Consider the following 26,334-nt stretch of genomic DNA (forward strand, 5'->3'; position numbering starts at 1 on the left):
GGGCAGCTGGGCGAGGGGCAGCTGGGCGAGGGGCAGCTAGGTGAGGGGCAGCTGGGTGAGGGGCAGCTGGATGAGGGGCAGCTGGGTGAGGGGCAGCTAGGTGAGGGGCAGCTGGGTGAGGGGCAGCTAGGTGAGGGGCAGCTAGGTGAGGGGCAGCTAGGTGAGGGGCAGCTAGGTGAGGGGCAGCTGGGTGAGGGGCAGCTGGGTGAGGGGCAGCTGGGTGAGGGGCAGCTGGATGAGGGGCAGCTAGGTGAGAGGGGCAGCAGGGTGAGGGGCAGCTGGATGAGGGGCAGCTAGGTGAGGGGCAGCTGGGTGAGGGGCAGCTGGGTGAGGGGCAGCTGGGTGAGGGGCAGCTGGGTGAGGGGCAGCTAGGTGAGGGGCAGCTGGATGAGGGGCAGCTGGGTGAGGGGCAGCTGGGTATAGATGATGATGAAACGTTAGTTTTCTGCTGTTAAATGTTAAATGTTTTGGAAATGAATGTTGATATGTTTTATAACACAAATATGTGTGATAATGTTGTGTTTTGTGCTTTTTAACCCTAACCCACATTAGGGATGTCCCGATACGACTTTTTCACTTCCGATACGATACCGATATTGCAGCCTTCAATATCGGCCCGATATCGATATTGATCTGATATTAGGGGTGGTGAAAAAAACGATTATTTATATTTTTCAAATTCTAATACAAAGGAGATCCTCCTGTTGCTGACTGACAGGCTGCTGCTGTCATGTTCTTCTATGGGACAGACAGTAGTGAGCTTACTTTTGAACTGTAAAATATTAAAAAATAAACCTTATTTACAACTGTTATTGAATTACTGTATGTACATCAATGTCAAACAAAAGGCAAAATCTTCTTGCTTCAAGGTTTTATTTGTCCAAATTGAAGAAGCCTGCCCTACAGTAAAAATGGCATAAAATAAAAAGAGGAGTAAAGCAATATATTAAGCAGCAATATTTAAGCATCAAAGATGTTTAATCAAACCCACATAGTTTGAAACAACGTTCAAAACACACAGCCAGTGTCACAAAGCATAAAGTCCGCTAGCTTAATGCTAACGTATAATGTAAAACGCCATAGACGGGCTAACAGAAATTAGCATTGTTAATTTAATTCTGGCTTTAGCACTGTTACCATCTATAGCACTGTTACTCGCGCCCGGTGTGAATGCACCGTACAGTCTATGGGCACAACGTGTGGACCAGCTGGTCTTCCCCCAGAAGAATCTGACCACCGACCCCGTCGGTAGTTAATTTGAACTGTACATTTAGAGCAATACAGCGCATTTACCCTTTATTAGCGGGCAAGCGCGACCTGTCCATGCACCCGTGTCTGTGTGTGTGTGTGTGTGTGTGTGTGTGTGTGTGTCGCACACACGCTGTTGTTGTTGTGATCATGTGATCTCTGCATGTGTACAGAGAGGACTTTGATGTGTAGCAGTTGTGAAATGGTTGCTTATAGGCTGAAGGATGACAACACCATGGATCTGAGTTGGTTCATTTATTCTGCAAAGGCAGCACAGGGGCAGAGTCAGGAAACACACAGCTGCAGGTAGAAACAGTCTGCCTCCACAACAAGAGCAGCCACAGTTTGTTCCTCTTTTGCTGCTCTTTACTGTATTGTATGTCACAATAAAAAATAAATGAATAAATAAATAGTAATAATAATTTTAGAGAAAAGATTCCAGAATGGAAACGAAAATAATCACATGAAATTAATGTCTATTGCCCACTTGTACCTAAATAATAATTATTAGAAAAACAGAATAAAAATCACCATGAAATGATCAAATAAAAATATTCCATACTTTTCCTCCACACAAGGACAATAATAAAAAGTGAAATAATGTGTGCTCTAGTGACGTTTTTACAGCTCTGACCAGACTCAACTCTCATATATTTACCACAAACACATCTCAGAAATCACATTTCAAAGCATTTTTCAGACAAAAGGCACCTGCAAAGGCAGCACAGGGGCAGAGTCAGGAAACACACAGCTGCAGGTAGAAACAGTCTGCCTCCTACGACAGGCCACAAAACACACACACGGCAGACGTCACGTTAAACCCAAACTACAGCCGCTTTTTCACCGTAAAACACAATTAAAAACACGGCAACACATTAATAAAAGCTGTCGTTACTTTAGCGCACAGTTTCAACCGCATTACATGACAGTTTAAGTGCATATTTTACAGAGCAACGTGAGAGCTTCACAACACGTCTTACCACAACAAGAGCAGCCAGAGTTTTGCCGGGAGTTTGGTCCGACGTCGCCCACGTCCCCCTTAGTGTGTTACCCCAATATCGCTCCCCCTTGCTACAGGTGAAGATGGAACTTAGAAATAGAAGTGATATAAAACAAAGCAGGAAATTCTAACTTGTTTTAGATAGTGTTAGCATCGAGCAGGTTTTGAGAATGTTCACCATAATGAATGATAAAAATAAAGAAATAATGACTATAATGAATGATCAGATGAATAAAACAAAGTAAACATTGACCCAGCTACACATGCTGCAGCCGGGCGCTCTTCTTCTCTGGCGGGCGGCGCACCAACATTAAGGTGCAGTACCGCCACCTACTGTGTGAACGAGAGTCACCTATTCATATGGGACAGAAGTGCTGGAGCGGAATAATGGACTGCTTTTATCGGAGCGTTTATATCGGAGATTTTAGATGCAGTCCGATATAATCCGATCGTTTTTTTGGCTGATATCGGACATAAATCCGATATCAATATCGGATCGGGACATCCCTAACCCACATCACCCAGTTGGGGTCATTTTGACCCCAGAGGACAATGGATGTTACTATTTGCTGCCAGTAAAAAAATAAATCCTGATGGAATTTTTTCATATACCAGTGTCTGTTAATCCATCAATTCATTTCCCTTTGATCTTTACTATATTTGAAATTATTCAGATTTTCTGTTTTGTGAAACTCAAAAAATAGGTATTATTTAATAAAAATTAGGTATGAATTACCAAAAAAAGTGTGAAATTAGTATTAATAGGTTGGTCTGAAGTTGAATAAAAAGATGAAACATAAATTTGTGTGATAATGTTATGTTTCTGCTGCCCAGAGGACAATGAATGTTACTATTTGCTGCCATTAAAAAAAGAGAAAGGGTTAAAAAAAAGAACTTCTGATGTTCGTTGTTGTGATAGTGGAGCTGTGAGGTGAAATAAGTCTTGGCCCAGTTGTTGTGTGTGTAATAATCAGCTGTAGCTTGTTTGATCCAGTGGTTTTCTACAGGGACGCTGTCCACACAGAGACTGTGTCACATCAACTCAGTGGATCTCAGTCCTTGTGTGTGTCAGTGGATGGAAACAGTGGTCCATGGATCATGTTGCTGGGCTGCAGCTTCATGACGCCATCTAGTGGACTGATAGTAGAAGTACAGCAGCTGATGGCAGCTTCCTCTTCCTCACTGCTGTGTGACTGCATTCAACTGACACTGATATGAAGCAGAGGAGCAGAGCCAATCAGTGGAGGAGCAGCTGGAGACATGATGGACATGTGAGCTGCTGTGCAGATGAATGATGTGTGTTTCCTCTGCAGGTGAAGCTACAAAGTGTGTGTGAGCTGATGTGGATGTGAGCTCAGCAGCATGGATCAGTGTGAGGACAGAGAGGAGGGAGCCCCTCCCTCTAAAACCAAGAGCCAGACCACAGGTCAAAGGTCAGATGAGCATCTCTAACTGTCCATGACTCAGATCACTGCTCCATCATTATTCACACTCAAAGCTCTGTGTGTGTTGTGTTCAAGGCCAAAGCAGCAGCACAAGACACAGTCTGCTGGACCTGGACCTGGACCTGGACCTGGACCTGGACCTGGACCTGGACCTGGACCTGGACCTGGATCCTTCTGTGAGTCCATGAAGAGCAACTTCTCCATGGATCGTCCTATTAACTTCAGTGGTTCTGTTGATGGAAGGTCAGAGTTTAAAACAGTCCGAAACACTTTTCTCTCTAAAAGTCAGTTGTTGTGTTTATTCAAAGATTGAAGATATTTTTCATCAGTTTTTCTCCAACATGCACATTTATCAGCTGTGTTGTTGTTTCAGGATCCAGCAGCAGAGACCAGACTCTCCTGAACCCAGCTGTCTGTCTTTAAAGAGCAACATGTCAAAGGGCTGGCTCATTAACTTTAAAGAAGGACGTGGATCAGCTGATCAGATGTAAGATAAAAGCTACATTTCAAGGCTGTTGTGTTTCTGTTGAACGTTCCTCCTGTGGAGTCACATTTCAATGATTCTCTTTCAAATCTGAGTTATAAGGCAGACACACGTTGTCCAGCTGCAGTAAAGAGTCCCTGCTTGAACATCCACATGTTAATATTCAGTGATGCTCATGTAACCAATGCGAGTTGGCACAAGAAGGAAGAGAAGGATTCTGTAGTGTTCTGACACGTTTATTCGGCCCAAACCTGCGGGCGACAATTCAGATACCACACTTGTCATCATCCGTCTGTTATATCTCGCCCCTCAGTCATTGTAAACAGAACTGTTACACTTTTTTTCTGTATTATTTCCATTAATATTTCCAATGGAAATGACAAAACATAAGCTATCTGCCCTGAATAAATGCAAAACATGGGGTGTGTAGCTACTAAATGAACAGAGAGCGCCAAAACAAAAACACGCAGCATTTGCTACGTCTAAAACTTTAAAAAACAAACCTGCAGACGACAATTTAGATACCACACTGAAGCAGAATCTCAGCAGCTGATTCTTACAGGAGCAGACCAACAAACGTCCATAAATACTGAGAGAGAGAACGAGCAAAATGCATGAAGAAACTAGAAACTTCAACTCATCTACAGAACAAAACACACAGATAAATGATGTTTTCTGATGTAAAAGAAATCTTCATCATAGTTTACAGCTTTTATCTACAGTAAAATAGAAACAAATCAAGGATTGTTATTTAATTATGGGATATAATCCCCTATTAAATAGTTTGCTCAGACTGAAGATGTGCAGCACTTGATGAAAATCTTAAAAATAAGTTTCTTTGGAAAAACATTCTGTTGAAAACCTAAAACTGTTAAACATGAGTTGTGTTGTTGTTTCAGGATCCAGCAGCAGAGACCAGACTCTCCTGAACCCAGCTGTCTGTCTTTAAAGAGCAACGACTCAAAGGGCTGGAGCATTAACTTTAAAGGAGGACGTGGATCAGCTGATCAGATGTAAGCTGTAACTGACAGTCAGACTCAGGTTATTGTAGAAAAGAACCAGTTTGTACGACGTGTTGTTGGACCAGGTCTGAAACCAAAGTGTCTCTGTCTGTTGTGAACGTCCTCAGGGGACATATAAAGTCCATCTTGTATTATCTCTCTGTCCTGATGTTGACTTGACACTGATTACTCCACAGAGTGGAGCAGGAGAGCTCAGAGGTTCCCAGTGGTCAGTCTGCCCAGCAGCATCAAACACACCTGGACTCCATATTTATGGTGAGGACATGTCCAACAGCTGCTGTTACATCTGTTGTGTTCACCATCATCTCCATGCTGCACTTTGACACCAGTGGATTGTCAGTCTGTCCAACATGGATCTGATGTTTGGCTCCATGGTTTTAGTTTGATGCTGTCACTCATAGGGATGGGTCTTGATAATAATTTAGCGATTCCGATTCCATTATCGATATTGCTTATCGATTCGATTCCTTATCGATTCTCTTATCGATTCTCATTGGGTGAGGGAATAAAAGAGAAATGGGTTTGTTTGCATTAATGCAGTGGTTCCCAACCTTTTTTGGCTCATGACCCCTTTTGACATCACACATTTCTGGTGACCCTCATTCAAGATGAGCAAGCTCAGATATTTGCTGCATTTTATTTGATCTTGATTTATATTCAAGAAAGTGAATGTATAAAGAATATAGTTGTTTAAGATTGTGAAAAATAATTAGTTTATTTAATTTTTTTTTTAAATCAATTACTAGACATTTAAGGCGATCCCATTTGAATTCCAGGCGACCCCACATGGGGTCCCAACCCCAAGGTTGACAACACTGCATTAACGGCTCTAACATTAAAAAAGTAGCCAGGACCGACCTGCTTGGACAGGTCAACACTAGACCACTGTGGCTGTGGGGCAGCTGTGCTCACAGGAGGAATTTAACAATGTTTCCATTACATGGTTTTTATGCATCTGTATTCTTCTCACTAGTTATTGTTTTCATAACGTTCGTTTTTATGCGGAGTGAGCGAGCGAAAGAGAGAGAGAGCGCGAGAGAAAAGACACAGGGCAGCTACCGTTTCACGTGGCTACGACGAAACCTGAAAGGAAGTGGTTAGAATAAAGAGAGAAAAACAGAAAGAATAGACATGTAGCCTGTTCAGGAGACGTTGTCCTGTCCTCACGACGTGAGGGAAGGAGGACCGGAGGGAGGCTCACAGGTTTAGTGATGAGGAAACGTCACTGTCAGCTGCATCTGTCAGCAGCTCCGCTCCACGCAGACACGCCACTAACTTTATTTTGGGAGAACAATTACGGTGTGTTGCAACCAAAAACGTAATAACGGCCAATAATGTAATAACAGCCAATAACGTAATAATTTTGGCCATTTTAAATGTAATAAAGCCAATAATGTAATAACGTGCCAATAATGTAATAAAACTTTTGAGCCAATAACGTAATAACATTTTGCCATTATTGGCTGGTTATTACGTTATTGGCCTAGTATTAAAAAAACTTTTGACAATGTAATAACTGGTGCCGATAATGTAATAATACATAAATATGACTGGAGTTCTTGGAAATAAAAGGCTTTTTTGTGCAGTTTGCTAATCAAAAATAGGTATAGTGGATGACATAATCGTAATATTTATTCATTCAAGATGTGTACTATCTTTCACCTCTCTCTCTCTCACTTCTACCATGCTTAGTTTGCAAACAGAAGAAGTAAGCATTGTATCAACAACCTCCAAAACATAACCAAACTTGTGTATTGAATGGTGTCTGCCAGCCAGTTTATGTTTCAGTCATGTATAACTTCCTGCCTCAGACAAACCATTGGAAATAGGTAATGTTAAATGTGATAATCCCAGCATGGCTCGGAGGAGCAATGGCGTTGATTTGATTTTACCATTGATTTTTTTTTTATTAACATATTTAGCCATCATTTGTCCAACTTGATGGTTTGGTTAGCGCTATCTCTAGAACACCCAAATGAAGTTCCAAATGAAGTGGCAGCACAATTGTACACATTCAGAAATCTCTTTCTCAAAGAAATGTTTTCTTTTGCAGCACCAATCAACAAATAGCTCACTACTGAAACCAGCTGTTGGATATCTAAAATGAAATCTCTGCAGGTTTCATACGTCTAACTTTGATTTTCATGTTTGAAAATTAAAAACTACATCAAAACGTTGAGCTTAAAGGTCCCATTTGGATAAAGTGGCATTTCAATGTTTTTTGTTTTTTCTACAGTGATGATAAAGCAGCTTTAGGTTCTATATTAATACTGTGAAAGTCTAAAGGTAGATGTTTGTATTGCTCCATACAGTATAAAGGTAGTTTTTTTTTTTTTTTTTTTTACATTTGTGAATGAAAAAACTACCTTTATACTTTCACAGTATAAATATAGAACCTATGTTGCTTTATTCTCACTGTAAAAAACAAAAACAACAACAACAAAAAAACCATCAAAATGTCACTTTATCCAACACGGGACCTTTAAGCTCAACGTGTTGAAAAAAAATTCAAATAGAAAGAGAATGGTAAAACCATATCAACGCCATTGCTCCTCCGAGCCATGCTGGGATTATCACATTTCACATGGTTTGTCTGAGGCAGGAAGTTATACATGACTGAATCATAAACTGGCTGGCAGACACCATTCAATACACAAGTTTAGTTATGTTTTGGAGGTTGTTGATAGCCGACAATGCTTACTCCTTCCATTTGCAAACATATCATTAAGCATGGTAGAAGTGTGAGAGAGACAGAGAGAGAGAGAGAGGTGAAAGATAGTACACATCTTGGATGAATAAATATGACAATATGTCATCCACTTACCTATTTTTGATTAGCAAACTGCACAAAAACTGCAAAAAAACTTTCCAAGAACTGCAGTCATATTTATGTATTATTGCATTATCGACACCAGTTATTACCAGCCAATAATGTAATAATTTATTACATTAACATGGAATAATGTAATAATTTATTACATTATTGGCAAAAAGTTATTACGTTATTGGCTCAAAAGTTTTATTACATTATTGGCACATTATTACATTAATGGCTTTACTACATTTAAAATGGCCAAAATTATTACATTATTGGCTGTTATTACGTTATTGGCCGTTATTACGTTTTTGGTTGCTACACGGTGACACGTGGATATAAACACTAAGCACCCTCATTTATAATGAAGATTGATTTTAACTTAACGTCACGTAACGTCATTAATCAATTAATGCGCGAGTTTCTGAACCAAACGGATAGGGTTGGGCACCGAAAAACGGTTCCAAATAGGAACCGGTTCCTAACGTCCGGTTCCGGAATCGTTAAGAAGCCGTTTGCATTTCGATCCTTTTTATCGGTTCCTAAATGTCCGCACTAGTTTGTTTGTTTTACTCCGCTCGCACTAGTTTGAAGTAATTTGACCCGCCCCGCACCACCGCATCTATTTTCACAACCATCCCCGACGTCAGAAAGCGGCTTTTTACTTTGAAAGGGCAGACAGAGGCTCTATGTTGCCGGTAGCTTGTCAGTGTGGAGCTCGTGAGGAGTGAGAGAGTCACAGAGCAGCGTGTGCAGCAGCCGCGGCCGCCGCCTCTCTCTCTCCCCGGTCTGCGAGAGGGAGAGAGCGGAGAGCAGACCCCCGCTCTGCTCTCTCCTCTAGTGAAACCAACCCGCTCTGCTGATGCACCCAGCCGCCGTCTCACCCGGTTCCCTCACACCTCCGCCGGCTTTCCCGTCAACATCAGCGCGCCCCTGATAACACACTCTGGACTTCATCATCAGTGTTTTTAATGACCCGCCCCCCCGCGCCCCGCACCGCAAATAAAGTAAACATTTCTTGACCGGCACCGCGCGTCACAGACCTCCTCAGCCTGAGAAGGCAGACATGATTATCTTCTTAAACAAAAACTGTTTTTGATTTGTCATCATGACTGCTCCAGTGTTTGTTTTATTTTGTTGCATATACAGTCACCTGTTCTGCAGCTCTTTGTATGTTAGACTGCTTGCCAAGTTTCAGTTTTATAGTTACAGTTAGGGACCCTCCCTTTTAATTGAATACCATAGTTGGCAAAATCTATTTTTGGAGGCCTTTTGGAGGTCTTACAAGCTGTGTAAGCACCTCCCCCAGCACAAGCAAGTCAACCCCCTTCCCCACCCACAACCCCATCAGCATCAACGGAGAAGCCGTAGAGGTGGTAGATACGTTCAGATACCTGGGACTCATTATAGACAATAAACTCACCTTTGAATCACACATCCACGACATCCATAAACGCAGCCAACAAAGACTCTCTGCCATCAGGAAACTGAGAGCCCTCTCAGTGGCCCCCCACCTCCTACTGTTACTGTACAAGAGCATAATTCAGCCCATCCTCCTCTACTGCTCCTCCTGTTTCTTCAACATGTTGTCATCCCCCAACACAAAAAGACTGACACAAATCACTCACAGAGCTGCCAAAATCATTGGCCTCCCCACCCCCATCCTCTCTGACCTCAACACCATAGCCATAACACGCAGAGCACTCACCATCACCCAGGACCCCAGTCACCCCCTAAACCCGTACTTTGTGCTGCTTCCATCTGGCCGCCGGTACAGGTCCCTGACCTGGAAGAGGGTCAAGTTCAGCCGAAGCTTCGTCCCCTCTGCTATAACAGAACTAAATCGATTGCGTCGCTAAATGTGTGTTCCTGTTTAATGTGTATGGGTGGGTAATGTAATGTATGTATTTATGTATCTTGAGGTTGTGTGTTGCGTACGGGGGTGAAAACAAGTTTCCTTGCAAAGGACAAATAAAGCTGAATCTGAATCTGAATCTGTGTAAGATGTTTGAAGTCCAAGCATGCATGCAAAAATGGCCTGTGTGAAGAGTTTGTCAAATAAAAAAATATCCTGTGAAATAAGTTGTGACCTGTTGACCTGCACCTCAAAGAATCGGAATCGAGAATCGTTTAGAACCGGAATCGATATAGAGAATCGGAATCGGAATCGGAATCGGAATCGCTAAAATCTAAACGATGCCCAACCCTACAAACGGAATCGATAAGGGAATCGTTAAAACAGACACGCACACGATTCCAAGAATTGATCCGAGTTGGAACGGAACCGGTTTTCGATTCCCATCCCTAGTCACTCATAGAGTTTCTGTTCCAGCTGCTGGAGGAGAACATGGTCACTTTTGTCAAGAACGAGCTGAAGAAGATCCACAAGGCTCTGAGTCCAGATTACCCAGAATGCTCAGGGAGTCAGAGGGAGGATGAGGAGGTGTTGGATGGTGAGGATGAAGAGCAGAGGAGGAGCAGCAGAGAGGCATTAGTGAAGATCACAGTGAAAGGAGCTGGCTGAGCGTCTGCAGAGCAGTAAGAGGATTTCTCTAAAGATTCAACATGATGGACAAATGAGACGTTCACTGACATCAACACATGGAGGAAAACATGTTCATATAGTCATTATTTAGAGAAATTAAAATGTTATATTTTCTACATGAATTTTATTGTGTTTTTGTTTATTCAGGAACTCCAGTTTGTGGACGTAAACTCAAATCTGTCCTGAAGCAGAAGTTCCAGTGTGTGTTTGAGGGGATCTCTAAAGCAGGAAACCCAACCCTTCTGAACCAGATCTACACAGAGCTCTACATCACAGAGGGAGGGGCTGGAGGGGTCAATGATGAACATGAGATCAGACAGATTGAAACAGCGTCCAGGAAACCAGACAGACTAGAAAGAACCATCAGACAAGAAGACATCTTTAAAGCCCCACCTGGAAGAGACCGACCAATCAGAAGAGTGATGACAAAGGGAGTGGCTGGCATTGGGAAAACAGTCTTAACACAGAAGTTCACTCTGGACTGGGCTGAAGACAAAGACAACCAGGACATACACTTCACATTTCCCTTCACCTTCAGAGAGCTGAATGTGCTGAAAGAGAAAAAGTTGAGCTTGGTGGAACTTGTTCATCACTTCTTCTCTGAAACCAAAGAAGCAGGAATCTGCAGGTTTGATCAGTTCCAGGTCGTCTTCATCTTTGACGGTCTGGACGAGTGTCGACTTCCTCTGGACTTCCACAACACTGAGATCCTGACTGATGTGACAGAGTCCACCTCAGTCAACGTGCTGCTGACCAACCTCATCAGGGGGAACCTGCTTCCCTCTGCTCGCCTCTGGATAACCACACGACCTGCAGCAGCCAATCAGATCCCTCCTTACTGTGTTGACATGGTGACAGAGGTCAGAGGGTTCACTGACCCACAGAAGGAGGAGTACTTCAAGAAGAGGTTCAGAGATAAGAAGCAAGCCAGAGAGATAATCTCCCACATCAAGACCTCACGAAGCCTCCACATCATGTGCCACATCCCAGTCTTCTGCTGGATCACTGCTACAGTTCTGGAGGAGCTGTTGAAGACCAGAGAGGGAGGAGAGCTGCCCAAGACCCTGACTGAGATGTACATCCACTTCCTGGTGGTTCATCTAAAACTGAAGAAGGTCAAGTATGATGGAGGAGCTGAGACGGATCCACACTGGAGTCCAGAGAGCAGGAAGATGATTGAGTCTCTGGGAAAACTGGCTTTTGAGCAGCTGCAGAAAGGAAACCTGATCTTCTATGAATCAGACCTGACAGAGTGTGGCATCGATATCAGAGCAGCCTCAGTGTACTCAGGAGTGTTCACACAGATCTTTAAAGAGGAGAGAGGCCTGTACCAGGACAAGGTGTTCTGCTTCATCCATCTGAGTGTTCAGGAGTTTCTGGCTGCTCTTCATGTCCATCTGACCTTCATCAACTCTGGACTCAACCTGATGTCACAACAACAAACAACCTCCAAGAAGACTGAAACAACAGGAGTCAAATCTGCAGAGACAAACTTCTACCAGAGCGCTGTGGACGAGGCCTTACAGAGTCCAAATGGACACCTGGACTTGTTCCTCCGCTTCCTCCTGGGTCTTTCACTGGAGACCAATCAGAATCTCCTACGAGGTCTGATGACACAGACAGGAAGTGACTCACGGTCCAATCAGGAAACAGTCCAGTACATCAAGAAGAAGATTGAAGAGACTCCCTCTGCAGAGAAAAGCATCAACCTGTTCCACTGTCTGAATGAACTGAATGATCGTTCTCTAGTGGAGAAGATCCAACAGTCCCTGAGATCAGGACGTCTCTCCGAATATAAACTGTCTCCTGCTCAATGGTCGGCTCTGGTCTTCATCTTACTGTCATCAGAAGAAGATCTGGACGAGTTTGACCTGAAGAAATACTCTGCTTCAGAGGAGGCTCTTCTGAGGCTGCTGCCAGTGGTCAAAGCCTCCAACAAAGTTCTGTAAGTGTAGAGATAGTTGGATTTATTCATCATTACATAAAAACACTTCTGTCTTTTCAACAGGACAGATATTTAATTCCTTTCTTCTTTAATTCCTCATGATCATCTCTTCAGACTGAGCGGCTGTAACCTCTCAGAGAGAAGCTGTGAAGCTCTGTCCTCAGTCCTCAGCTCCCAGTCCTCTAGTCTGACACACCTGGACCTGAATAGCAACAACCTGCAGGACTCAGGAGTGAAGCTGCTGTCTGGTGGACTGGAGAGTCCACACTGTAGACTGGAGACTCTCAGGTGAGGATCCATCCAGCTGTTTATCTGATGCCACTTGAACACAGCAGCAGGTGTTGACAGAGGGTTCCTGTGTGTTGTTGTGTGTGTTCGGTCTGTCAGGATGTCTGGTCACAGAGGAAGGCTGTGCTTCATTGGACATGTTCATGTTTTTAGTAAACGTTGAACTGAATGAATCAGTTTATAAATGATGAACCTGAGCAGCGTTCACTGTCACCAGAGCGAACACTGCTCAGGTTTTATGACAGTTTTACCTGGTTTTTCACTTTCAGCAGAATATGGCTCATTGTTTAAGTGGTAAAATATTTTCTCTGTCTAAACATTGTTTTTGTATTTTAGTTCATTAATTCATATAGTTTGTTAGTGGCAGAGATTAGAGGCTGGTGATGGACGTAGAAGGAGGTTCTACTGAAACACAACAGCTGATTATTTATTTAAAGGGCCCATATTATGCAAAATCCACTTTCTACTGGTTTTGTGGGTCCTATGTGTTCCCGTGGCCTTTCTATGACGCCTGAAGGTGAAAAAAGTCTGTTCACTCCCTAAATTGATTGCTACACTTTTTTGAGATAGTGTCTCCAAACGGGGGAATTGGAAGTGCTGTGCAGCTTGACGTCACGAAGCACCGAACTCACGTGATTCCACGTCCCGGTACTTCCTTATCCTCTTCCTTATCCTGTCCGTCATTTGACATAAAGCGGTGCGGGAGGAGCGGTCGGTACCGCGGTCGCCAGATGATCATTTTGAATCATTGACTGAAGAAACAGCCGTCCGTCATTACAAATGAAATCGCGGACCGGAGAATATTGGAATGGTACCACAGTTTATGGTTTATGGTCACAGTTTATAATCAAATCTATCTATAAATCTATTTATACAAACTAGAACATATTGAGTAAGAAACACTGTAAACTCTCAGGTTTGTGTTGAAATGTTGTGTATTTATGATTCTAACCTGTTATTTCCTTCATATTGAGTATGTGAGTGTTTTTCCTTGAATTCCTCTTCAGACTGAGTGGCTGTGACCTCTCAGAGAGAAGCTGTGAAGCTCTGTCCTCAGTCCTCAGCTCCCAGTCCTCTAGTCTGAGACACCTGGACCTGAGTAACAACAACCTGCAGGACTCAGGAGTGAAGCTGCTGTCTGGTGGACTGGAGAGTCCACACTGTAGACTGGAGACTCTCAGGTGAGGATCCATCCAGCTGTTTATCTGATGCCACTTGAACACAGCAGCAGGTGTTGACAGAGGGTTCCTGTGTGTTGTTGTGTGTGTTCAGTCTGTCAGGATGTCTGGTCACAGAGGAAGGCTGTGCTTCTCTGGCCTCAGCTCTGAGCTCCAACCCCTCCCATCTGAGAGAGCTGGACCTGAGCTACAACCATCCAGGAGCCTTAGGAGTGAAGCTGCTGTCTGCTGGACTGGAGGATCCAGGCTGGAGACTGGACTCTCTCAGGTATGGAGAGGCTGCTGCAGCCACACACACTGTCTGATAGGAGGAGCTGGAACATTTTCTATGGCCCCGTTCACACCTGGTCACACCTGGTATTAACATCTGTCTCAGGTGATCCATGCATTGATGACATCAGATGCCATCACTCAGACCATATCCAGAGGTGGTGTAGGCCACAGTGAAGCTCCGCCCACTCCACTGACGTCCTCTGTCTCAGTCTGACTCGTCCCAACACAGTTTATACTGAAGCCAAAATCTCAGAGTGTTTCAAACATGAGCTGTGCAGCTTTCATCAGTCACAGTGATGAACTACTGGGATCAGGAGTTTCTCCTCATGATGACTTCAGTGTCTCATCATGACTCCCTGTGTCATATTCAGGAGAAGAGATGTCAGTGATGAAAGAGTCTCTCCAGATGTTTGGATAAGACTTTATTTCAGAGTGTATCAGGAAACATTTCAGCTGCAGCTGGTTGAACTCAGTGGCGTCATTTCAGTTTTAGACAAGGTATTGCAAGGACCAACCCCTCCCAGGGGATTCCGGGGGGGTTAAACCCCCCGGCCAAAAATTTGTGCGCATTGTAAATTGAAATGTAGCAATCTGGTGTGATTTGAGAGCAAAATCATGAAGCTTTCTCAATAATCACAATGCTACTGTATCGATTGGATGATACTCACAATACCCCACACAAGGGTTCACAATATAACTTAGTTATCTTTGGAAAATAAATCATTAGTGGTTTTACTTATTCTCAATTTCCATGTGTTTTCCATGAGTGGATAATTGGTCAAACAGTTTCCAGGTTTTCCAGGACGCGTGGGAACCCTGACTCACCTTCTACAAAGATTTTTAACAAGTATTTTCTTGTTAAAGTCCATTTGTAAATAATCTCTGAAGACAAATGAATAGGCTATTTGAAGTTTATCCACTGCGTAAAAGGTGTCTGTATTCTGTCTTAATTGCCATTTCTTTTGTGTCAACAAATTATTGCCAACGTGAGTTTATTCACTGCTAATCTACAGTACATGTTTCTACAGTAAGAACAGCAAAGTTTAACAGCAAAATCAGAATAAATTTAATCTGGAAACAAATTAAAATTTTCACGACAAGTTGAATGAGTGATTCCTCCTGTTGCTGCTGTGATTCACTACATTCAGGTAGCCTAATGTTAGACGGGCTTGCTTGGGACTTGTTTGTCTCAATTAGAAGTTTTTGTGATTTGTGACAAGATAAACAGCCTCCACACTCCACAGACAGTTGTCATTAACAAGATGACTGCAACAGCTTCAGTGTTTCTCAAATAAGAGCTTTCATTTTGTGCTCTAAGTAGCTAGTGTTAGCCAAACAAGCACTGAAATATGACTCATATTTAAGCATGTGGAATAAGTGGTAGGCTAAGTTGTTAGCAGGCACCAAGTCATGTTGATGGCTTTATAACTCACCAAGGTTCGCGCGCTCCACATTCACGTCTGCAGCACATGGAGTTATACAGTATGAGTTACATCGATGATGCAGCGGCGTGCACTCGTACACGTGCTCTCACAGACACAGCGCACGGCGCGAGGCAGCCCCGCCCCTCAGTGAGACAGAGAGAGAGGAGCAGAGAGGAGCAGGAGCGACAGCATGCTGTTCAGTGAGAAAGAGGCAACACTATCGCGAATCCGTCAGAGAGAATTTTTTCGTAGCTACTCACAAAATCTGCACCTGCTCCTGACTGTGTGTAGTGCTTGTGTAAATGTTGGAATGCACAGAAATGTTGTTTGTCACTGTTGGAAATTACAATTTTAAATCGTATTACTCTTTCTGATGTTGAAACACGTCATTTAAACATGACAAACGTTTTAAGGATCGGTTACACACACACGTCAAGGCTCCATCTAATGATGATAATAATAATCTGACATAAAACCTGATTCCATAAATGTGCAGCTGATATGCGATGCAGAGTGTGTGTTGCTACACGTTGCTCCACGCTCGGTGGACGTACACTTCATCCAGCTGGCACCGGTTTGGATGGAGCTGTGACAGACGGCTGGTGCTTCTGTAACAATATGACCTGCCTATACAACTTCATGTGTTGATACAACCATGTTCCTCTACAGCTGAGGCTGTGAAGAGCCTCCTCCTCCGTGGCTGCTGTAGCTCTGTAGTTGTGTGTATTTTTTCTTTTCCATGTTATGGAAATATTCTGGTTTTACTTATTAAATTGTTCTTTTTTTATTTTAAATATATTTTTTGGATTTTTTCCTTTATTTGATAGTACACAGTAGGGCTGGGCGATATATCGATATAAAAAATATATCGATATATTTTTTAATGGGATATGGAATTTGACCATATCGCATATATCGATATAGTTCAAATTTGCGCTGTGATCCTTGCTCCATTCAGGCTGCTGATCTGGAGCTCCCTGCACTGCTCGCCGTGCTCCGCTCCGTCCCTCCTCTAACTATTTTATTCATGCTTATCAGACCGCTGCTTCACCAGCTGACCGAGAGGAACGCACCGAGTCCACGTCGACCTCGTTGCCGTTAACGAGCCGAGCCGCGGCTCTAGAGGCTCAGCCAGCTGCTGTAGCACAGCTGTTAGCCGTTAGCTGTTATTAGCCGTTAGCCATTAGCACGTCGTCCCCTGCAGCAGCGTCAGAGCTCCAGACCTCTGTGAGCCACGATGCTTTCACCAGATTCAGCTCGTAAGGTTCGCGTTTACACCATGGATCTATGATAATATAATACATCCATGGTTTACACACGTTTGTTTTCACTCTGGTCCAAACCGTGGGTCCATAAGAGTGTCACGTGACGTTTCCATGACGACTGACCGGAAAAGACGTGGGGCACGTCACGTGACTCCAGGTTTAAAAAAAAAAAATCTCTGAGAAATAACAGAGACACAAGGCAGTTATTGTTTTTTAGTTTTTAGTGCAGACAATTGATAGTTTTTTTATTTCAAGAGTGCCTTTCTATAAGACTCTGCTATAGCTGGTGTTTATGTTACAGAAATGTCTTATAATAAATTATGGTATACATGATAATGACAATATTTTCAAATTTCCAGCCAACTTTTAACATTGATCTTAGAAGAGGCCTTATGGAATCACGCCTTCTAAAATCCATTACTCCATTACTTTGATTTAAAAAAAGGTACTCTTTTCAGGCAGTATTTATGTTTATATTTTGTTATTTGAGCAACTGAACATTTATTCATGAACCAGATGAAGAAACTACCTGTGACTTGTCATATTTGGCTTTAACTTAAAAAAATATCGGGATATATATCGTATATCGATATTCAGACAAAATATATCGGGATATGACTTTTGGTCCATATCGCCCAGCCCTAGTACACAGTAGGGCTGTCAACGAATGGCAGAAATGAGGTTAGAATATATTACCTCTTAAAAAAAATCAATACAAAGAGATGGACTTTTATAGGTCGCCTGTATTTACTATTATCAGCGCATGTCAAACACGTTTTTAACAGCTTATATTACACAAGGCAAATCAGCAACAACATATTAATAGGCCTACGTGAAAAAAGACCGCGTTTTACTCGGCCTTCATCGATTCATGTCAAACAAGTTTTGTGCTGACGCGAGCAAACAGCTCGCTCAGGAAACGGGATAAGAGCCGGCATGTTTTATTCTCACATCCCAGTAATGATCCTTATAACGCGGATCAAGTTCAGTCACGATGAAGCAGAGGATCATCATCATCACAGCTCTCAGTGAACGGCACTATTTTTTTAACGCGCGATTAACGCTGTCACTCGGTAGTTTGAGAAAACAGAGAAGCTGCTTCTCTCCAGACGTGACCACACAGACAGGTGTGTGTGTGTGTGTGTGTGTGTGTGTGTGTGTGTGTGTGTGTGTGTGTGTGTGTGTGTGTGTGTGTGTGTGTGTGTGAGTTACTACTAAATTATTAATATTCGAATATCATATTTTCATATTCGAATTTCATTTTAATCACTCACTGATTCTTGAGAGTCGGGACAAAACATGTCCCACACAGAAAAGACTTATTTATATAAAAAATAAGGAAATAAAAAATGATTGACATACTCACAAAGTTAGATCTAAATGAATTGTGAATACTGATGTTATGTTTTAGCATAGATAATTCCTTTTTTGGGGGATATTTGTTTAATTATATGACCAGTGGTCAGACGGCCCATGTTATTTCTCTTGTCCTCAGCAATAGGTCACAATATTCACCAGCCCCCAAAAAACTTTAAAAACCTCTACAATTGTGAAAACATTTATATCAAATCAAAGATAAGGGTTATAAATGTATAAAACAATGCATCAACAGGCATTAACATCTAAAAATATTTTCCACAGAAATCTGCCCATCAAAGTTGTGTCCTCTGTTTCCGTCAACTCCGTCAGATTCTTTCATAAACCTCATTAAATCAGGCAATAGCATGGCCAGCTATCCCCTTAGGATCCCTTTTCATTCTCCTGGCTGTGGTGAATGCATCAATACCACACATGGTCTGGTAAAGTTGACATTTTTTTATGTTTTAGATGAACAATGTCAATTTTCCTATGGTCCCAGCCGGAGCATGTCAACACCATCTCTCCCTTATGAACCATAGTGGACTCAATGAAAGTATTTTATTGAGATAATGGAGACAGCTAGCAATAGCCAAAAAACTAGCTAGCTAGCTGCAGGGCTTTTTTCTGCAGAAGGAAAAAAACATGCCATTTCATCAACTCCGTCAGGTTTTATGTCTGACGGAGTTGACATGTAAGCTGACGGAGTTGACAAATCCACCAATAACTGCTTAAAGCAGAAGTAAGTGATATATTTGTGTTAATATAAGTCTTAAATAGTTATATCTTCCAACAGCAATCACTTACATAGAGTGTTTGGTCTGAAACACGGGTCTGTCAGTCCCTCTGCTCTGCTCTGAGCCGAGGAGAAAACATTTATCGTATCCTACAGTTTTTATCCAATGAGGAGAGAGAACGGCATGCAGGGCTGTGTGTGCAGCCAAGGAACGCCGTGAATGTGGTGACGTAGGGACGAGGACTGTTATGGTGCGTTCAAGGAAACTCGTATTTTTCCGACCGTGAAGTGGTACCAGTTCGATCTGGTACGAGTTCACGGGTCAGAAGTTACGAGTGGCCGTTATAGTGACTTTCACCGGTAAAACAGGTCGGAGAAACACGAGTGGGTTGCCTGGAACGCTACAAAGTCGTAAGTTGTGACTTGAAGCTGTAATTTACGATTTCAAAAGCCTGCCTGGAACGCAGCATTAGCGAAAACGACCGGACCACTCACTTCTGCTTTAAATGTGCTAATATTATACTTTTTTCAAATATAGTAAAGGAATAGAATGTTATTTTAGGGGTTTATCTGCACATTAATGTAGATATATAGAATGCAATTACATTATTTTACAATATAGTTATGATTTGTAGAGCACGGCCAGACTGTGGTCTGCTTATTGAATAATTTTCTTCTCTTTTCTATCTGCTTATTATTGGATGACTTTCCAGCACATGTGTTAGCACTTTTCTACATGTTTGATTTATTGATTGATGTAAAATGTTAAAGGTACAGTGTGTAGTTTTCACTATTGAAAATATACACACTTCTTATAGAGCAGGGAAGAAGTTCAATGTTGCTTTTTCAAATCAGTTTACTTGGACCATCATACCAAAAGTGCACCTGTGGTAATTTTGTCTTGATATATTTTAAGACATGATCCATAGGATCTGTGTCCAGAATGCCACAGCATCCAGTCTCTTTGACTCGGACAGTGTGCAAAACCCCTGCCTTTCCACTGCCATTAGTGTAATATATGCAGTACAGTGTCATCTGTGGCAGATTTGTCCAAAACAGACACATCTTCCAATCAAATGCTAGGTAATGTGACATTATAGAAGGGCAATTGTGCAATTTGTTATAGTTTGAAATGGTGTATTTACAGTTTTGTTAAATATGTTCAGTAAGACAAGGGATTGCTATTTCTTAATTTAGTGTTACTTCCATCTATTTAAAGGTCCCATATTATGCTGTTTTTCAACCATTTCACATGGTTCTAAGTTGTCCTACCATATTGTATTCCTAGTGTATTGTCCCCAAATCAATCTGCAGCTCTACATCTCAGCAATCTAAAAGTGTCTCTCCAGAGCTCTCCTGAGAACGAGCCATTTCTGTGTCTGCACCTTGAAATGCAAATAAGATGAGTAAACCACGTCCACTCCACACCTGTCACGGGGAGAGGGTGTGGTTTTCACTACAGGTACATGTGCTAATGTTGACATTGGGACAGGGGTCGGGCATTGATTTCCGAAAAAAAAAAAAAAAGTTTCTGAGACTCTTATCTTGTCTGAAAAAATGTAAACGTCCCTTTTTTACTGTGGCAGAAGGAGAAACATGGACTCCTACTACCATCAGAAAGTTCTGTGTGAAACTGTCAAATAAAAAAACAAGTGAAACTGAGGAGCAGCACAAACTGCACGGTGCGACTGATGAGAAGTTACCGGAGAATATTGACGTGGTTTTGCGCCGAGAGAGGAGACTTCCTCGTTCAGATGTCTCTCATTCCGTGATTAGGACCGCTGCTCTGGTGAGAAGCGGTATCATTCCAGTATTCTCTGATCCGCGGTTTCATTTGTAATGACCGGCGGCTGTTTTTCAATCAGTGATTCAAAATGATCATCTGGCGGCCGCGGTACCGACTGCTCCACCCGTATCTACCGCTTCATGTCAAATGACGGACGGGAGAGAGAGAGAGCGTGTGTGTATGTGGATGGGGATGGGGATGGGGAGGGGGGAGGGGGGAGGGGGGGGGGGGGGGGGGCGGGGTCGCGACTGTCGCTGTTACGGAAATGCCTCACCGGGCGGAGCTCACGTTTTTCCAGACTGGCCCAGGGGGTTTATTATGAAGTATCGGGAGATGAAGTCACCTGAGTTCAGCGCATCCTGACGTCAAGTCTGCCAGCACTTCCAATTCGCCCGTTTGGAGACACGATCTCAAAAAAGTGTAGAAATCAATGAAGGGAGTGAACAGACTTTTTCCACCTCCAGGTGTCATAGAAAGGCCACGGGAACACATAGGACCACTACAAAACCTGTAGAAAGTGGATTTTGCATAATATGGGCCCTTTAAAAAAAGCTTTTGCTCATTGATCAGAAATGCAAATACAATTTTGTCAACTCCGTCAGATCTTCATCAGCACCGTCAGATACATGTTTTTGTAATTTTTTGGGGAAACAAATAATTCTTTCTTCAGTTTTTGATGTTTAAGTAATAAAGGATCATCAGATCTACATCCTCTTGTTTCTTATTCACTTTAGGATTTTTTTCTATAGTGGCAAAATAAAAGATAATGTTTGAAAATGCTCATTTTTAGAAATCTGTGTATTCATAACAGTGTGAAATTAAACCTTAAGTTTATATCTTACTTTTTTATTGCATATCAGAGTAACTAAACACTATTAAAACATGCATCAGAACTTAATATTCTTGATAGGCTATTATAATTATATTATTATATACCTTTAGTGTGTCTGACGGAGTTGACACAAATCAAGTCCTTAAGGTAAACATGTGAATTTGTTAAAAATGTTTTTGAACCTCCAGCCTGCACCTTTACATGGTGAAATAGAACAGATCTTTATCTACATGAATATATAATTCTAATCAATATAGTGTACATTTTCAAAAAAAGTTTTTCAGAACGTGTTTTGTCCCGACTCTCAAGAATCAGTGAACTATAATTCAAATATACATTCAAATTTCAAATATTCATTGACAGTCCTAGTACACAGTAGAGACAGACAGGAAAGGGAGAGGCAGAGAGAGGGAATGACATGCAGGAAACGACTGCCCGACGCGGGATTCGAACCGGGGCCGATGCTTACGATCAAATCTGAGTTTCCCGCACCGTTCATGAATCTGGAGTAGAGTTTCAGTAGCGTGAGTTTGTGCAAATCTACACAGATTTACTAACGTTTCATGAATGAGACCCACTCTTCTTCTTTCCTGGTGCATTGTGGGATATCTGGGCTGGTCAGCTCCACCTGTTGTGTCTTCATCTTCTTTGCTGTGACGTGTGTTTGTGCAGCTTGAGAGTCAGAGAGTGAAAGTGTGTGTCTCACACTGCAGTGACATGACATGGAGAAAAGACATGATGAAGTGTTTCCTCCTGGTCTCCTCCTGCTCTGTATCATCACTAGATAAAGACTCCAGCTCCTTCTTCTCTGTGCTCAGTGTTCATCCAGACATACCAGCCTCCATGTGAACACAGTGATAAAACAGTGTGTGTGAGAGCCATGTAATGTCCATGTGTGCATGCTGACAGAGAAGGTGCTGCTCTGACCCCCCTCCTCCTTTCAGGGTGGAGCCTGCTGGAGTCCCATGGTTGACACCAGGTCTGAGGAAGTGTAAGTCTGTTTTTACTTTGATTCATGGAAACAAAGCAGCACATTCAACCATCTTCACACTGTCACATCACTGACCTCATGAGTCTTCATCAAACTGTCAATAACTGATCACATGATCAATAACTGCAGCTGTGTCTTGTTCTCTCCATCAGATTCCTGTCCACTCACAATCGACACAAACACAGTGAACACAGAGATCAAACTGTCTGACAACAACAGGAAGGCGACACGGGTGAAGGAGGATCAGTCATATCCTGATCATCCAGACAGATTTGACCTTGAACCTCAGCTGCTGTGTTCAACTGGTCTGACTGGTCGCTGCTACTGGGAGGTCGAGAGGAGAGGAAACGTTTATATATCAGTGAGTTACAGAGGAATCAGAAGGAAAGGAAACAGTGAAGACTGTGAGTTTGGATGGAACGATCAGTCCTGGAGTCTGGAGTGCTCTGGTGGTGGTAGTTACAGTGTCAGGCACAATAACAGAGAGACACATATCACCTCCTCCTCCTCCTCCTCCTCCTCCTCCTCCTCCTCCTCCTCCTCCTCCTCCTCCTCCTCCTCCTCTGTCTCTAACAGAGTAGCAGTGTATGTGGACTGTCCTGCTGGCTCTCTGTCCTTCTACAGAGTCTCCTCTGACTCACTGATCCACCTCTACACCTTCAACACCACCTTCACTCAACCTCTCTATCCTGGGTTTGGACTCCCCTGGTCCAGGATCAGTCCTGGTTCCTCAGTGAGTCTGTGTTGAGTGAATCAGAGTCTCCTCCTGGTCTGTTTCCTGGTTGAGTCTGTGTTGAGTGAAGCAGAGTCTCCTCCTGTCACAGAAACCTTCTCACTGTTGAACAGACAGTTCAGTCTCTACATGTCTGTCTCTGTCTCTGTCTCTCACTCACGTTTTCACATTCATGGATTAAACCAGTTGATGTTTTAAACTCTTCTCAGTGATTCTTGTAAACTTCTTCTTGTTTTTCAGGTCCCAATGATTTTTCTGTTGCCATGACGCTGAGTTCATTATTAAACTGTATTCATCTCTGTCCTGTAAACAATCTGATGTGAAATAAACAAAAACATGATGTAAAAAAAAATCAGTAAATAAATTAATCAATAAACAAACATGAACATGTCGACATTTATTACTGGATTTATTTTGAGATTCATTTCCTGTCAGATTTTAATTTATTCATTTAAGGATTTTTTTTATTTATTCACCAAGTTTTGACTAAAATGTCTCTCCATAGGCGTCGATGTCTTATCAGTGTCTCTGCTGGTTCTCTGTGTTTCTCCATCAGTGTCTCTTTCAGGGTTCCTACAGCTTAAGCCAAGTTAAATTTAAGACTTTTTTAAAGCCACTTGAAATGAAATTTAAGACCGACTTGGTAGAAGAAATAAAAACACCACATCAATTACATAGAGTTAGGGACAATCTGACCCACTTTCCTCTGTGGTCCAAGGTAAAGTGACTGCTACATGAACATTGGATTGTGTCTCTTTCCAGCTGTCCTTTCAAAATAAATGTCTCTTTCCAGCTGTCCTTTCAAAAATAAATGTCTCTTTCCAGCTGTCCTTTCAAAATAAATGCATAAAAAGTCTGAAAAAAACCAACACTGACTCGGGAGCTGGTAGCGGTGACGGCCGCCACTAAAACTTCTCTATGTCGGATTGTTTCCAATTATTTTGAGATTTGAGACTAATTACAACCATAAAATACCACTCACCATGTGTTAACATTTTAAAGACTTTTGAAAAATTGATTGAAGACATTTTAATGCCGATTAAGGCCTTGTTTTTAGATGAATGAATTCAATGCCTTGTAAGACTTTTTAAAGGTGTACAGAAAAGAAAATTGAATTTGAGCCCACTTTGGGTCATAAAATTAATGTGATAACTCATCTTTCAGACGTTGTAGGCCAAACTTTGTGCAAAATTCTATTTTTGAGTAAATCCGGGATGAAAGTGTGTATTTTTTTTTTTCGCATTGGATAATGCAGGCGCACGGATTATACGTCAGCCTGTACACAATTCACCAGCCACTGATATTGGATCCGTCATCCGTCATTCAAACGTCTGAGACAACACACACACACGGAGCTCGGGCTCGCCCCAAGCTTTGAATATCCCGCCCGCTCGATAACGACCAATCAAATTCGTTTTCCTCACTCGGGTAAACTCGTGTTGCAGCTCGTGACAACTCGGCGCGACAAACAGGACAAACGGCCATTTCTGTACACCTTTAAGGACCCGTAACAACCCTGTCTTTACCTCGTGTCTCTGCTGGTTCTCTGTGTTTCTCCATCAAGGCAAGGCAATTTTATTTGTATAGCCCGTTTTATAAAAAAATAAATAAAAAGAAAGAAGGAAGAGAGAAAGGAAAGAAAGAAGGAAGGAAGGAGGAAGGGAACAGAGAAGGACAAGAGGAGGGTTAAAAGAGTTTGAAGTTTTGCTGATGAAACCTCTCATTTGTGATTGGGCAGAGACAGGAAGAAGTCCAGCAGAACCACGGCTCCACAGCAACAATGAAGCTAAACGTTAGCTATTAAACACTGATCTGCTACATCCCAATCAGCACAGAATGACTGATGAGTTTATCAATACAATGTTCAGCATGAGCCTATATCCAAAAACCAGTGGAGCCAGCAGAACCACAGCCCAGAATAACCTTCACAACACTCTCTGCCTGTTCAACAGTCACGCTGCTAGGATTAGCCACAAGCTAACATGAAGCTATCAAAGTGAGTGAAAAGCTTTTCCGTATCAATGAACTTGTCATGTATCTCACTCAGCATCATCACAGAACATCAGCAGTTGTTGTCTGGAGCAGATCTTCACATGTATGATCAATAAAGTCACCTTTAACCCTCAAATAGAAAGTTAGATTAACGGAGCTCAGTACAAGTCAACCTACCACGAGACTCCCACAGCAGACTGTTGCCTAGAAACGGGTCAACCCGCCAAGTCTGCAGGGGCTCGTTAGTGTGGCCTTTCAAAATAAGAGCTTCTAACTCATAGATCATAATACATACATAAAAAATAAATAAAGGAGTGAACGACTTCATATTGTAACAGGCAGATAAATAATAATAATAAACTAAGTGTAGTGCAGCTTCCATAATAACAGAATTACAGTTAGTGGAATTACTAACTCCTTAACTCTGTTACAGCAGCAAGTACAAGATAAAGCAGCCAGATAAATAAATAAAACACATTACAGCAGAGTGAGGACAGAGGAAAGCATCAATGTGTTTAGGAATGACTTGTAAACACTTTATAACGAAAACCATATTGACAATGTATATGGAACATTTGAAGAATATTCACATCATTATTAAACAAAAAGTGTCCAGTGAAACAACAAAGCAGCAAACTAAAGTCTATAGATGGACCATGGATCATGAAGGGATTAGGAAACGCCTGTCAGAAGACAAATACACTCTACAGAGAATTTATTCAACAAAGAACTAAAGAGGCAGAAAATAAATGTAAGTGTCAGAATAAGTGAACCAATATTATAAAGCTCTGTAGAAAAGAAAACTATAGGACAATATTTAATAACACCAAAAACAACACTAAAGGAATATGGGATATATAAAATGTTATTATCAAAAATGTCTCAACACAATGAAGTTCCCCTCAGTATTTCATTCAGAGTGTGTCCCGTTAAGTGTCACAGGATATGAAGCTCTATGGACCAGGAAAGACTGGGC

General features: G+C 42.2%; 3 protein-coding genes across 3 annotated transcripts in view; 2 read left to right on the plus strand and 1 right to left on the minus strand.

Moving 5' to 3' along the window:
- Window positions 1–26,334, plus strand: part of LOC310996399 (uncharacterized protein) — a gene marked incomplete at its 3' end in the record, with an annotated part of 135,227 nt that overhangs the window by 97,109 nt on the left and 11,784 nt on the right. The window lies entirely within an intron of this gene.
- LOC310995734 (NLR family CARD domain-containing protein 3-like) lies at window positions 4,595–23,385 on the plus strand (the record flags this gene model as incomplete). The annotated part of the gene is made up of 8 exons (XM_083984857.1): window positions 4,595–4,599; window positions 5,376–5,454; window positions 10,347–10,520; window positions 10,640–12,504; window positions 13,800–13,973; window positions 14,065–14,238; window positions 22,587–22,633; window positions 22,786–23,385. 8 exons carry the CDS (start codon window positions 4,595–4,597, stop codon window positions 23,379–23,381), a joined length of 3,114 nt encoding a protein of 1,037 aa, XP_083840983.1. The 3' UTR covers window positions 23,382–23,385.
- The window catches only part of LOC310995923 (protein NLRC3-like), an 88,019-nt gene continuing 75,911 nt past the window's right edge, over window positions 14,227–26,334 (minus strand). The window contains exon 6 of the mRNA XM_083985135.1: window positions 14,227–14,284. The gene's annotated coding sequence lies outside the window, so the exon portion shown is untranslated. The remainder of the gene's footprint in view (window positions 14,285–26,334) is intronic.

Source organism: Trachurus trachurus (assembly GCF_905171665.1).
Source record: "Trachurus trachurus genome assembly, chromosome: 13".
In the NCBI taxonomy this organism is placed as follows: Eukaryota; Metazoa; Chordata; class Actinopteri; order Carangiformes; family Carangidae; genus Trachurus; species Trachurus trachurus.